This window comes from Peromyscus californicus, unplaced genomic scaffold (genome assembly GCF_007827085.1).
Source record: "Peromyscus californicus insignis strain IS unplaced genomic scaffold, ASM782708v3 Scaffold_5__1_contigs__length_169319896, whole genome shotgun sequence".
NCBI lineage: Eukaryota > Metazoa > Chordata > Mammalia > Rodentia > Cricetidae > Peromyscus > Peromyscus californicus.
In genome coordinates, this window is record NW_026294573.1 from 5546101 (window position 1) to 5559336 (window position 13236).

Below are 13236 nucleotides of genomic sequence, written 5' to 3' on the forward strand. Positions count from 1 at the left end.
GGGGTAGGCTTACTGTCCTGGCATGGATTTTAGGCTAAACCAGTCATTGGTTGACCACTCCCTCAGTCTCCAGGCCACCCTTATCCTAGCACATCCCATAGGCAGGACAGACTGTGTAGGTTGAAGATTATGTGTGTAGTCAGATTTTTCATTGGGCCGACAGCTCACAAAAAACGACACAGAGGCAGGTGCACGCCTTTAATTCCAGCCATTGAGAGGCAGAGACAGGCAGATCTCTGTGAGTTCGAGGTCAGCCTGGTCTACAGATAGAGTTCCAGGACAGCTAGGGCTGTTACACAGAGAAACCCTGTCTCAGGGATGGGGGAGGATGACACCAATTTATTATTAATTACAGCTCTCAGCCTATAGCCTAGGATTGTCTCTAACTGTCTCCTATAACTTAAATTAACTCATGCTTTTTATCCGAGTTCTTCCACGCACTTGCCACCTCAGCTCCATTTGCCCATCCTGCTTCCTCCGCATCGTGCTGACGACCCGCCTTTCTTCCCAGAGACCTCTCTGTCCAGAGGTCCTGCCTATACCTCCTGCCTCGCTGTTGGCTGTTAATCCTTTTATTAAGCCAGTCATAGTGACACACCTTCACACAGTGTAAAGGAATAGTCCACAACACATGTGGCTGGGTTACTGTCCCACTCCCTCCACTTGAAATCTTGCCTGGTCCCAGGAGATGGCCAGTTCAGGCTAAGTATCCCCTATGGTTAGGAGTCTTAGCTGGGGTCATCCTTGTAGATTCCTGGGAGATTCCCTTGCACCAGGTTTTTACCTGACCCCAAAATGCCCTCCCTTTCCAGTAGTCTCTTTAAGTACTCTCTCCTTCATGCCCCCCGAAACCTGATCACTCATGTTCCCATTCCCACCCGTCCAAATCCACTCTTGAAGCCTTTTCTGTTTCCTCATCCCAGGGAAATCTGGGCATCCCCCCTTCAACCCTTCATGTTACCTAGTCTCTCTGGGCCCGTGGATTGTAGCATGGTTATCCTTTATTTACAGCTAATAGCCACTTATGAGTGAACACATACCATGTTTGTCTTTCTGGGTCTGGGTTACCTCACGCAGGATGATTTTTTTTTTTCCATTTGCCTGCACATTTCATGTTGTCATTGTTTTTAACAGCTAAGTAATACTCCATTCTGTAAATGTACCACATTTTTTTTATCCATTCCTTGGTTGAGAGACATCTAGATTGTTTTCAGGTTTGGGCTATTATGAATAGCGCTGCTGTGGAAATAGTTGAGCAAGTGTCCTTGTGGTATGATTGGTCATCCTTTGGGTTCATGTCCAAGAGTGGTATAGCTGAGTCTTTTCTTTTTCTTTTTTAAAGATGTATTTACTTGTATATTTTATGTATATGAGTTATGTCTACATCTATGTCTGCACACCAGAAGATGACATCAGATTCCATTATAAACAGTTGTGAGCCACTGTGGGTGCTGGGACTTGAACTTAGAATCTCTGGAAGAGCAGCCAGTACTCTCAACTGCTGAGGTGTCCCTTCAGCTCCATGAGCCACTCTTCAGCCCCTAGCTGGATCCTGTGGTAGATTGATTCCCAGTTTTCTGAGAAACCGTCATACTGATTTCCAAAGTGTCTGCACAGTGTGCACTCCCATCAGCAGTGGAGGAGTGTTCCCCTTACTCCACATCCTCTCCAGCATGAGCTGTCACTTGTGTTTTTGATCTTAGCCATTCTGACAGCTGTAAGATGGAATCTCAGAGTCATTTGGATTTGCATTTCCCTGATAGCTAAGGATGTTGAACACTTCTTTAAGTGATTCTCAGTCATTTGAGATTCTTCTGTCCAGAATTCTATGTTTAGATCTGTACCCCGTTTTTTAATTGGATTATTTAGTTTTTAAATATCTAGTTTCCTATATATATATATAGGAAATCAGCCCTCTGTCAGATGTGGGGTTGGTAAAGGTCTTTTCCCACTTTTCCCACAAAACAGTGGGCTACTGTTTTGTCCTATTGATGGTGTTCTTTGCCTTACAGAAGCTTTTCAGTTTCATGAGGTCCCAATTTATTAATTGTTGGTCTTAATGCCTGTGCTATTGGTGTCCTGTTCAGATGTCTCCTGTGTCAGTGCATTCGAGGTTATTCTCCACTTTGTCTTCTATCACATTCAGTGTACCTGGATTTATGTTGAGGTCTTTTATCCACTTGGACTTGAGTTTTGTTCAGGGTGATAGATATGGTTCTATTTGCATTCTTCTACGTGCCGACATCCAGTTATACCAGCACCATTTGTTGAATCCATAGGTGTGTGGATTTACATCTGGGTCTTCAGTTCAATTCCATTGGTCCACTTGTCTGTTTTTATGTCAATACCATGCTGTTTTTATTACTATAGCTCTGTAGTAGAGCTTGAAGTCAAAGATGGTAATTCCTCCAGAAGTTCCTTTATTGTACAGGATTGTTTTAGCTGTACTGGGTTTTTTTGTTTTTTCCATATGAAGTTGAGTATTGTTCTTTCAAGGTCTGTGAAGAATTATGTTAGGATTTTAATGGGGAATGCATTGACTCTGTAGATCTGTAGATTGCTTTTGGTAGGATGGCCATTTTTACTGTGTTAATCCTGCAGATCCATGAGCATGGGAGGTCGTTCTGTCTTCTGATATCTTCTTTAATCTTTTTCTTCAAAGACTTGAAGTTTTTATCATACAGGTCTTTCACTTGTTTGATTAGAGTTACCCTAAGATATTTTACATTATTTGAGACAATTGTGAAGGATGTTGTTCCTGATTTCTTCCTCAGCCCATTTATCGTTTACTGATTTTTGGGGGGTTAATCTTGTATCCAGCCACCTGACTAAAGGTGTTCATTAACTATAGGAGTTCCCTGGTAGAATTTTTGGGGTCACTTATGTATGCTATCATGTCATCTGCAAATAATGATACTTTGACTTCTTCCTTTCTAATTTTTGTTCCTTTAATCTCCTTCAGTTGTCTTATTGTGATAGCAAAGACTTCAAGTACTGTATTAAATAGGTGTGGAGAGTGTGGACAGCCTTGTCTTGTTCTTGATTTAAGTGAAATTGCTTTGAGTTTCTCTCCATTTAATTTGATGTTGGCAGTTGGCTTGCTGTATACTGCTTTTATTATGTTTAGGTATGTCCCTTGTATCCCTTATCTCTCCAATACTTTTATCATGTTGGATTTTGTGAAAGGCTTTTGAAGCATCTAATGAGATAATCATGTAGTTTTTTTCCTTTCAGTTTGTTTATATGGTGGATCACAGAATCCTGGTGTCACCTTATCTCTGTGTGGCTAATGGCTTTAATTTGTCAGTTAGTGACTTCTACAAGCTTCCATTTAGGATTTTTCACCGTTAGTTTCTCATATATCACCAGATACTGAACAGATGCTGAACGTACCTAAACAGGAAACTCCAACAACTGGACCATCCACAGACGCTGAGGGAGGTGTCTCGTGGACCCTGTCCACTGCTGCACTGAGCATGGGGTCTGGCATAAGCCAGCACAGCTGCAGCAGCACCACTGGCCATGTCCCGCCCCTACACTCAGGTACCACTTTTGCCTTTTGATGAGAAAAGAAACCATTAATACCACCTGCTTAGTTATAATTTCTGTGTCTTACCCAATTTTCCCTGTCTTTTATTCAGTAAACCTAATTAAAAAATGTCACCATGTTTATATGTTTCTAAAGTACACTGTGTGTTAATAGGATCTGCTGGTGTATGTGGAACCCTTAGAGCTGCTGAGGACAGTGGTGCTGAGGTTCTGTGTGTTCACCATTATTAATGCAGTTCTCTGTGGACCACATCGGGTCATAGTGTGGCTGATTTTTTTTCCCAAGAAATTTATTTTATGTGTATGGGTGTTTTGCCTTTATGTATATATATATATATACATATATATATGTATATATGTATATATATGTGTGTGTGTATGTATATGTATATATGTATATGTATATGTATACACACACATACGTGTGTGTGTGTGTGTGTGTGTGTGTGTGTGTGTGTGTGTGTGTGCGCCTGGTGCCCACAGAGGCTAGAAGAGGGTGCCATATCCCCTGAGACTGGAGTTAGATGTGGTTGTAAGCCACCATGTGGGTGTTGGGAACCAAACCTGGGTCCTCTACAAGAACATCCAGTGCTCTTAACCTCTGAGCTAACTCTCTAGCCCCTTTCTCTGATGTTTTAAAAAAGTGTCTTTCACATGTTGAATGTATACTGGCAACTAGATGAGTCACACATATCTTCTCATTTTTTGTGTTAACTTGCTAAGTCAGTGGTGAAAGGGAGGAGTCGGCTCCCTCAGAGTTGGTACAGGATGCACCCAGACATCAAATTCTCAGCACAAAGATTTAATTGCCCCAGAGGAACAAAGGGCAGGGAATAAGACAAAGACAGGGTGTAGCTAGAGTTTTCCTGCTTTGCCCACAGTCAGGACAAATCTCTGTCACCCGCCAGTCCCACAGCTGCTCAGACCCAACCAAGTAAACACAGAGACTTATATTGCTTACAGACTGTATGGCCGTGGCAGGCTTCTAGCTATCTAGTTCTTAATCTTAAATAATCCATTTCCATAAATCTATACCTTGCCACATGGCTCATGGCTTACCGGCATCTTCACATGCTGCTTGTCCTGGCAGCGGCTGGCAGTGTCTCCTCCCACCTTCCTGTTCTCTCAATTCTGCTCTCTGTTAGTCCCGCCTATACTTCCTGCCTGGCCACTGGCCAATCAGTGTTTTATTTATTGATCAATCAGAGCATTTGACATACAGACCATCCCACAGCACTTCCCCTTTTCTTTTTTTTTAAAAAAGGAAGGCTTTAACTTTTACAAATCTCCAAAGCCAGCTTGGTATATTTGGGAATTTGGGCGTAGTTTCTCTTACTACTTCCTGCTGGAGGGCGGCGCTGTATCTTATGGGGACACAAAGAAAATTTTAGTATTATGGAGTAGTCTGTGAGGGTATATCATCTGAGCCAGTTGCCTTGAAACGGTTCTAGATGTTGGATCATCTGGGCCTTGGTGTCATCGGAGACCTTTCAGGTGGTCTTGGCTGGTCAAACCTGATGTATCTTAATCCGGAACAAATCCATAGCCTCTGGCTTTCTGTAGAAACAAAAGCAGAGTTTCCTTTCCAAAGCAACATATCCTTACATCTAAATTTTGAAGTCAAGGTACCTTTAAAATACACATTTTGGCATAACTCAATAGCTTTTGCAATCAAATATTTTTCTTCAGTTACGAATATCAAAGACAACATAATCCAGATTCTCTGTGTGATAGCCATCTTTACGTGGCTTATTTTTTATATTACCTTGAACCTATTGCTTTAAACTGCAGCATTCTAAGACTGAAACGGCACTGTGGCTGCTGGCTCCGCCCACTTCAGCTTCCCAACATGGCGGTGGTATGTTTTTTCGCCAGCTCTGGGAGCCATCAACTCTCAGAATTAGTGGGTCTATGCTTCTATCAAAGCAGCGTGTAGCCCAGAAACCTCTTTTTGCTTTGTACTAGCAAAGGCTAAATCCACCACACAGCTTAATGTGACACTTGCAGAGGCCTCATTCCCGCCATACTGCAGGTCCAGCGTGCACACCAGGAACCTGCCATAGTAGATAGTAGCTCAAACACGCAGGCTGCCACTAACTTGAAAGAGACAACTAGGAACTGTTTTTAGCTCCGTTTTAGTATCTTTTTTCTCAGGTTTTAGGTGGAAACTCTTGCCAACACATTGGGCGCCATTTGTAGCTAGAGTTTTCCTGCCTTGCCCACAGTCAGGACAAATCTCTGTCAATGGGGTAGAGGATGAGGAAGAAGGGGAAGGGAACAAGGTAGAGGGGACAGGGGTGTTTTCCTGGAGGGACAAAGGACTGCCTCTGGATAGAGAGGAGAAAGACATGACCCATAGGCAAATGAGTTTATAAAGGTAAAAAGGGAAACCCCATGTTAGGATGAGGTGGTTGATTTTGATTGGAAATGTTAATCAGGGTAGTCACAAGGGGGCTTTTGATTGCTGGACTTCAATACTCTGATAGCTGGACTTTGGTAGTCAGCCTAGGGGGAGGACGTGGCCAAATAAGGGAATAGACCTTGGTGGCTGGCTTTAGGAATGTCATCTAACAGTTTTTAGCAAGGGGGAGAAGGGTCAAAGGTCAAATTTGCCATGCTTGGGCCTGCTGGAACCCTGTAAGCAGAGCATGCCCTTTACAGCATACTTACTCAATAAATTATTCTGCTCTTCCCATTGCCTCCTGTCCTTTGACTTTCTGGTTTTTCATAGTGACTTGATGGTGTAATGGCGACACATCTCTAAGTTGGTTGGGGTTGTCTCTAGCTCACCTTTGCTCACCTTCTGTGGCCTATTGGCTCGTGTGCTGAGCAGTTGCCGAGAAGGTCTCTGTCCTTCATTCTTGGAAGCTGTACTGTTCACTTTTCTCACTGTGGTGACAGACTTCCTGACTCCCATAACCTGAAGGAAATGGGGGACTTTGGGCTCATGATTGAAGGGTATACCCCAGTCCCTCACAGTAACGCTGCCTTGCCTCCCCACTGTGATGGACTGTACCCCCCAAAACAACAGACACCTCCCCAACAAGATCCCCCTCCCCGCACCCACAAATGCCCAGATAGACAGTGTGAAGCTGCTCTTGTCCCGAAGGCCTAGCTCAGTTCTGATAGAACTGTCCCTGGCTAATGGAAACATACTCTGCTCTCACAGGACTATTGGGAGGAATCGTGTTAGTAACAACTTATCTCGCCAACTTGACTGCATTTCAATCTTCATGCCTCTTTGCTTTCTGGAAAGCTTAGTGCCTGGGTTTGCAACCTTGCCCTGGAGTGACCTCCTGTCTGACAAATTCGATCACAGGGCATTCCTTGTGACCTTTAGTACTTATGTGTGACAACTAAGGCATGACCTCAAGAAGTAACTTCCCGAGTCACTTGCCTGTGAGTGGTAGGCAGGTCACCAAATTGTTCTCCACCCGCCATTGCCATTATAGTTCCAGGGACTAGTTAAGATGGAGTGTGAGACACAAGACGTATGTATAGGTGTACGTGATTAAAAATAATAAATCCTTTATTTTAATGTGCATAAGAAGTGGCTGAGCTGAGTAACCCTGCTGGCCATCTTGACCTGAGTAATCTTCAGCAGACACTGTTAGCTTGCTGTGGTACACTTGAGAAGTGTGCTGACATATAAAATAGGTTCTGCTGAAATGTAAGTCTCGGGTAGGATTGATGATACATAAAAATGTGCTTTCTGGCTAGGGTGAATTATGTTAAAAATCAATACTATTTCAAGCCCAAGAATTTAGAAAATGAATAACACATTTCTAAATAGTCCATGGATCAAAGAAAAAGTCAAAAATGGACTTTGAAATATTTTGAAATAAATACTGAGAGTACAGCATACTAAAATTTATAGGCATCAGTAAAACAGACAATTAACTCTAAATGCTGATAATTGAGAAGTAATCTTTTTGGGGTTGGGATGAAGTTCATGACTCAGTTTCTCTGTATAGCTCTGGCTGTCTTGGAACTCACTCTGTAGACCAGGCTGGCCTTGAACTCACAGAGATTCTCCTGCCTCCACATCTTGAGTGCTGAGACTAAAGGTATGTGCCACCACACCTGTGTGATTGGTGATTTTTTATTGGATGCCAGTTATGTTAAATGAGTCACAGTGTTTTCTATTCCTGAGAACATTTCGAGCTTTATTTTGAGACCCAGTTGATTTTCCTGGAAACAGACTGGTTCTTTCAGATCTCACATTAAAAGTCTGTCAAGCCAGGACTGGCTCTGCACACTCCAGGCCTGATCGCACCTGCTACCAATCGTCCATACCACAGAAAGCCAAGACTTTCTTTTTTCTTTTTAAAATGTGTATATGTGCATGTATGTATGCTCCTGAATAATTTGTATGTGTGCAAGTCGGAGGACGACTGTTAGGGGTCAGTTCTTTCCTTTTGCATGGATTCCTGGGATCAAATTCAAGTCCCCAGGCTTGGTGACAACACCTCTACCTACTGAGCCATCTTGCTGGCCCAGAATGAGGTTTTCTGATCTGGCTGATGAAAGAAGCATGTTCTTTAAGCTTGAGCTGTCATTCCCTAGAACTCAAGGCCAACCCTCCCCTGAGTGCTCTGGGGACTGTCTGTCCATCTGTCTCTCCATCCTCTCTATGCAGACTTCTCTGAGCTTCTCTAGAAGCTCTAACCCCACCCCTGAGGGAGTTAATTAGACTCTTTCTGAGGCTCAAGGCCCTGAAACCTTTTACTTCATTGTGTTCATTGTTTAAGGCAAGAAAGTCAGTCTGATCCATGCTACTCTGCTGGCCATAGCAGATAAGTTAATTCAAAACAGGTCAGAGCTCCTGGAAGTAGCATGGACCTAGAACTAGCCCGGCTACCACAGTACTGCGTAGCCTTGAGAAGGTAGGAAGGGTCTTGGAAGACCCACCACAGCACCCACCATGATCTCTTCCTGAAAGTAGTAACTTCTTATAAACAGCTCAGAATCCATGTACAGGTGCATGCAGGGGTACATGTGAATGAAGTGGATGGATGCTCTCCTGCATGTAAAGTGTATGAGATGGCCGTGTACTGTTAAACTCCCTGTAGAGTGGGAAGTGGGGTGAATTGTAGACTAGTGTTTGTGGAGAAAAGTCAGTGGGCAGATGAGCCTCTGTATTCATGCTTGTCTATCTGTGCGTAAAGAAGGTAGAAGGGTGGAGGAGATGAATGGTTTTCTGTGGGAGAATGGAAAAAGAACTGGGTAGACAGTGGAAAGGACAGGGAAGATTTACAAAATTGATTTTTAGAACTTGATGTTTGAATTGTGAGTATGTTACCCATTTAAATAACCAGTTGAGCCAGGGATGGTGGTGCACACCTTTAATACCAGCACTTGAGAAGCAGAGGCAGGTGGTTCTCTGTGAGTTCAAGGACAACCTGATCTGTATAGAAAGTTCCAGGGCAGCCTACATAGAGAGACTTTGTCTCCAAGAAACAAGTAGAAAAAAATTCAAGGGCTAAATGTGATGGCACTTGTAATCCCATTGCTCAGGAGACTGGCACAGGAGGATCACGAATTCAGGACAGGTAGGTTGCCTAGTAAGTTCCAAACTCTATTTCTAAATTAATAATTTTGACCAAAAATCTAAAAATGTAAGGACATGGAAAATGTTTATAATAGCAAGATCTAAATAAATGTCTGTATAGTATTATAATCATAAAGTGCATATACATGAAAAGTATAAAGAAAGACGAGAAGAATTTTTGTACTCTACTGATGGTTTTATATTCTAACAATTATGTTTGTAGAAATTTATTGAAAGGCAGTTACAAAATAAAAAATAAATAATTGCCATTAATTATTAAATCTGTTTTCTGTGATCTCAGCAGAGGGTGTTGCCTTAGCGTGTAAGCCCTGGACCCTGAGAACACAGCCGTCTCCCCTGACTGCAGAAGAATTTAAGCACGTGGGGCTCACAGCAGCTGTCCTCTCTGCACACACGCAGAAGGAAGAACAGAACTACGTTGACAGCTTCCGGGAAAAGATCCTGACCTCACCCTACAGCTGCTATCTTCAGCCAGAAGGCAGAAACAATGCTGCATACTCCTGGGTTCAAGGTAGTTACATTTCAGAACGTATCCCTTTCCTCTTTGGATTGTTATAAATCATATACAACTGTCCTCTGTGTCAGTGGAAGATTGCTTCCAGGAAGGACTACCTGACACACAGGCACCCAAATCCACAGACATTCAAGGCCTTCATATCAAAGGGCATAATATTTGTGCATGATGTACTCATGCCTTCCATGTTCTTTAGCTGACCTTTTATTTAAGGCTTAACACAGTGTATATTGTTATAATTGGAGGGGTAATGGGGAAGTCTGTACATGGCCTTTTCTTTCTGAATATTTTCAGTCCTTGGTTGGCCAGAGCTGCAGGTAAGGCACCTGTGGCTATGCAGGGCCAGCTCTACCAGGGAAAAGGGTGAAGAATGGGGGGGGGGGGTTTGATCCCAAAAGACTGAGATGTGGCAGTCACTTATCCCACAGTTTACCTGGACCTTACTAGAGTCTGGGCCTGGGGACAGTTTTTACAAGAAGCCTATAAGGTGTTAGAATTGACTTATTTTAGTGCACAGATTTTTACCTAGAATTTTTGTTGAATTAGAACAACTCTTTGCTTTTTTTAGAGCAGTTACTATTGACTAATATTTAATTCATTAGAAAGTATTTAAAGTCACCGGCAATGACTTTCTCTTGGTTGTTACTTTTCTGTAATATGCCTCTGTCTTTATCGCTTCATCAGGCTCTCCTTCTAAGCAGGCCAGATGTGCTGGAAGTGAGAGACAGAAGCACAAACGGAGGAAGTTGCCAGTGCCTTTGGACCCCAGCAGCCCCAGCGCTAACTTCTGTTCCCCTGTCAGAGGACTCTTTCCAGATGTACAGCCATGGGTCCCTTCTGTTGTCCCCTCTCCTCATGCTGCAAGCCTAGCTTTCCCGTCAGCCCTGGTAGCTCCCGGCCAGGCCCCTTATCTCCTTTCATCTCTTCCCCTCCAAGATGTGGCCTCTCTGGGAGTAGGGGCCTCTGCAGGCTGGGGAGCTGCAGCTGAATGTCCACCTCTGTCCGCTGGCCAGCAGTCTGTTTCAGCTCTCCCTTCTGCTTACTTGGATACATTCATGACCATTTTCCTGCACAACTCCCCCATCTTTCCTCTGTGGTCAGCATCGTTCTCCCCAAACCCACTCCTGGGGGCCACAGGTTCTTCTGAAATGACACCCTTAGTGCCGGCAACGGCTCCAAACCTGAAACCAGCTTCTTCAGACCATAGCCAAAGGAGAACGGAGGAGACCTGGGAGACACATGGTGAAGAGCATCCATTCATTAGTTCAAGGAGCAGTTCGCCATTACAGTTAAATTTACTCCAGGAAGAAATGCCTGCACCGTCTGAATCTCCAGATCCAGTGAGAAGAGGTGTTGACCCAGAGGCTGAGTGTGTAAGTATTGCTGCTAGTACCTGAGTGAGTGAGGAAATCTGGGTGCTCTTACCAAGTCAGAGGCTCAGCGGTAGTGACACCCGCATTTAATCCCAGCCCTCAGGGAGCAAAGGCAGGCGGATCTCTGAGTTCAAGGCCAGCCTGGTCTACAGAGTGAGTTCCAGGACAGCCAGGACTGTTACACAGAGAAACCCTGTCTTGGAAAAAGAAAAAAAAAAGGCTCAGCACCGACCGCCTGGTCACTAGTAGGTGGCCCGCCTCACAGCTGCAGTTAAGACTGAGCCGTGCTCTGTGCAAGGGAGAGTGCATCCCTGGCCACTTGTGGAACAGAAACGGAGTCTTCTGTTCTTGATGCTTGGGGACGGGTTTCACAAATTCTGGGTTTCCTCTACCTTTCAAAATTTGGTATCCAGGAATTAAACTTAATGTGTTCATTCCTTATAAATTATATTATAAATTATAGCTGGAGTTGTGGTCTAGTAAGAGAAATAAGCCATATGGCAGGATATGAATTTAGAATTCATACTTTTAAACTTTTTAGTTAAAATATATCATTCTCCCCTTTCCTTTTCCTTCTTCAGGTTCTCCCATGGATCCCCCTTACTCTCCTCAAAGTTACGGCCATGTTGTTTTTTTATTGTTGTTAATAGGGGTGTGTGTATGTGTGTGTGTGTGTGTACCCCTAAATATAGACATACAAAATATATGTATTCTAAATATGTAAATTCGGTATGCTCAGTCTATGTAGTGTTACTTTTATGTATATGATTTCAGGGCTTACTAGTTGGTATTGGGTAATCCTGGGGAAGACTGTTTTCTCCCATTCTTGGCATAGCTAGTTCCTTATGTTCTTTGTCTAGGGTTGGGGCCCCGTGGTTTTTTCCTCTTTCCATGTTGACATGTCCATTGGTGGTGTCCTTGTTCAGGTCTTGTGTAGGCAGCCATATTGTTGAGAATTTATGGGCATAGCTTCCCTGACATTTTTAGGAGGCATGGTCTCACAGTAGACATCCTGTCCCTCTGGCTCTTAAAATATGATGCCTCCTCTTTAGAGATACAGAATTCCTGCTTTTCTGTGTTTACACAGATGAGTTGGAGTCACTGTTTGGCATCATCAGAAAGTGGGCAGCTTATCCTGCCATTTTTACACATATCATTGTCAAAATTGAAAAATTTTTAGGTAAATTTCCTTTAACTTGACAAACTCTACTTAAAAAGACATTTCCAGATTTATTTACCAGACTAATCTTCAGAATCTGTCCTTCCTGAATTGAGGTGTAGAATCAAAGTGTTTTATTTTATGTAGTTGAGTATTTTGTCAGCATGCATGTTGTATGCACCAGGTGCATGCAATGCCCTTAGAAGCCAGAAGAGGCAGCTGGATCCCCTGGAGCTGGAGTTAACAGACAGTTGTGAGCAGCCGTGTGGGTGCTGGGAACTGAACCCGGGTCCTCTGTAAGAACATCAGGGGCTCTCTGAGCTGTCTCCCCAACCCCTTCACTCACTTGATAGCCTGAATGACTAAAACTTGGGGGCTAGGAAGTAAGACAGCAGCCCAGCAGCTGGATAATGGTTCAGGGGCTAAGAGTGCCTGCTGTGCATCATGAGGGCCCTGCAGAGCCCAACACACATTAGCTGTCTAGCAAGCTCCTGGAACTCCAGCTCCCAGGGATCCCAAGTCCTTGTCTGGCCTCTGCAGACACTTGTACACCTGTACACAACACATAATTCATATTTTTAACTTAAGTGTATTTATTTATTTTGGTGACGCTTAGGGTGGGTACTAATTGCCACAGTGTGCATGTGGAGGTCGAAGGACAACTCTGGGGAATTGGTTCTCTCCTTACACCATGTGGGTCTTAGGATCACACTCAGGTCATCGAGCTTGGCCGTAGGGTACCTTTACCCACTGAGCCAGCTTGCCGACCTAATCAAACAAATGTAAGACTTTCACATCAGAGCTCTGTCACCAGTTAGATGGGCCAGCTTCAGTGGGGCATTTGACTCAGCTTGTGTTTGTTTATGAGAAAGGTAGGAAGATGGCGGCCTCGTAGCTTATGCCGAGATTGGATGATGCAGTATTTATGTGCTGCTTCCCCTGCATCTTTCTTTTCAGAAGACTGGGACTTGTTTGCTCCTGGAGTTTGACACACTGTGCTTAGAACATATAAAATGTCCAAGCATGCTTGCCAGATGACAGAAACTAACAAAAGCCCACATTTGTATGG

The 13236-nt window shown here is 43.7% G+C and overlaps 1 protein-coding gene across 3 annotated transcripts in view; it reads left to right on the plus strand.

Annotated features, from left to right (window-relative positions):
- The window catches only part of Per3 (period circadian regulator 3), a 54040-nt gene that overhangs the window by 33966 nt on the left and 6838 nt on the right, over positions 1-13236 (plus strand). For 2 of the 3 annotated variants that reach the window (XM_052717394.1, XM_052717393.1), the window contains exons 15-17: positions 3370-3543; positions 9402-9632; positions 10320-11008. In XM_052717394.1, coding sequence (XP_052573354.1) covers positions 3370-3543; positions 9402-9632; positions 10320-11008 — 1094 coding nt within the window. The remainder of the gene's footprint in view (positions 1-3369; positions 3544-9401; positions 9633-10319; positions 11009-13236) is intronic. The other variant, XM_052717395.1, reaches the window with a different exon arrangement.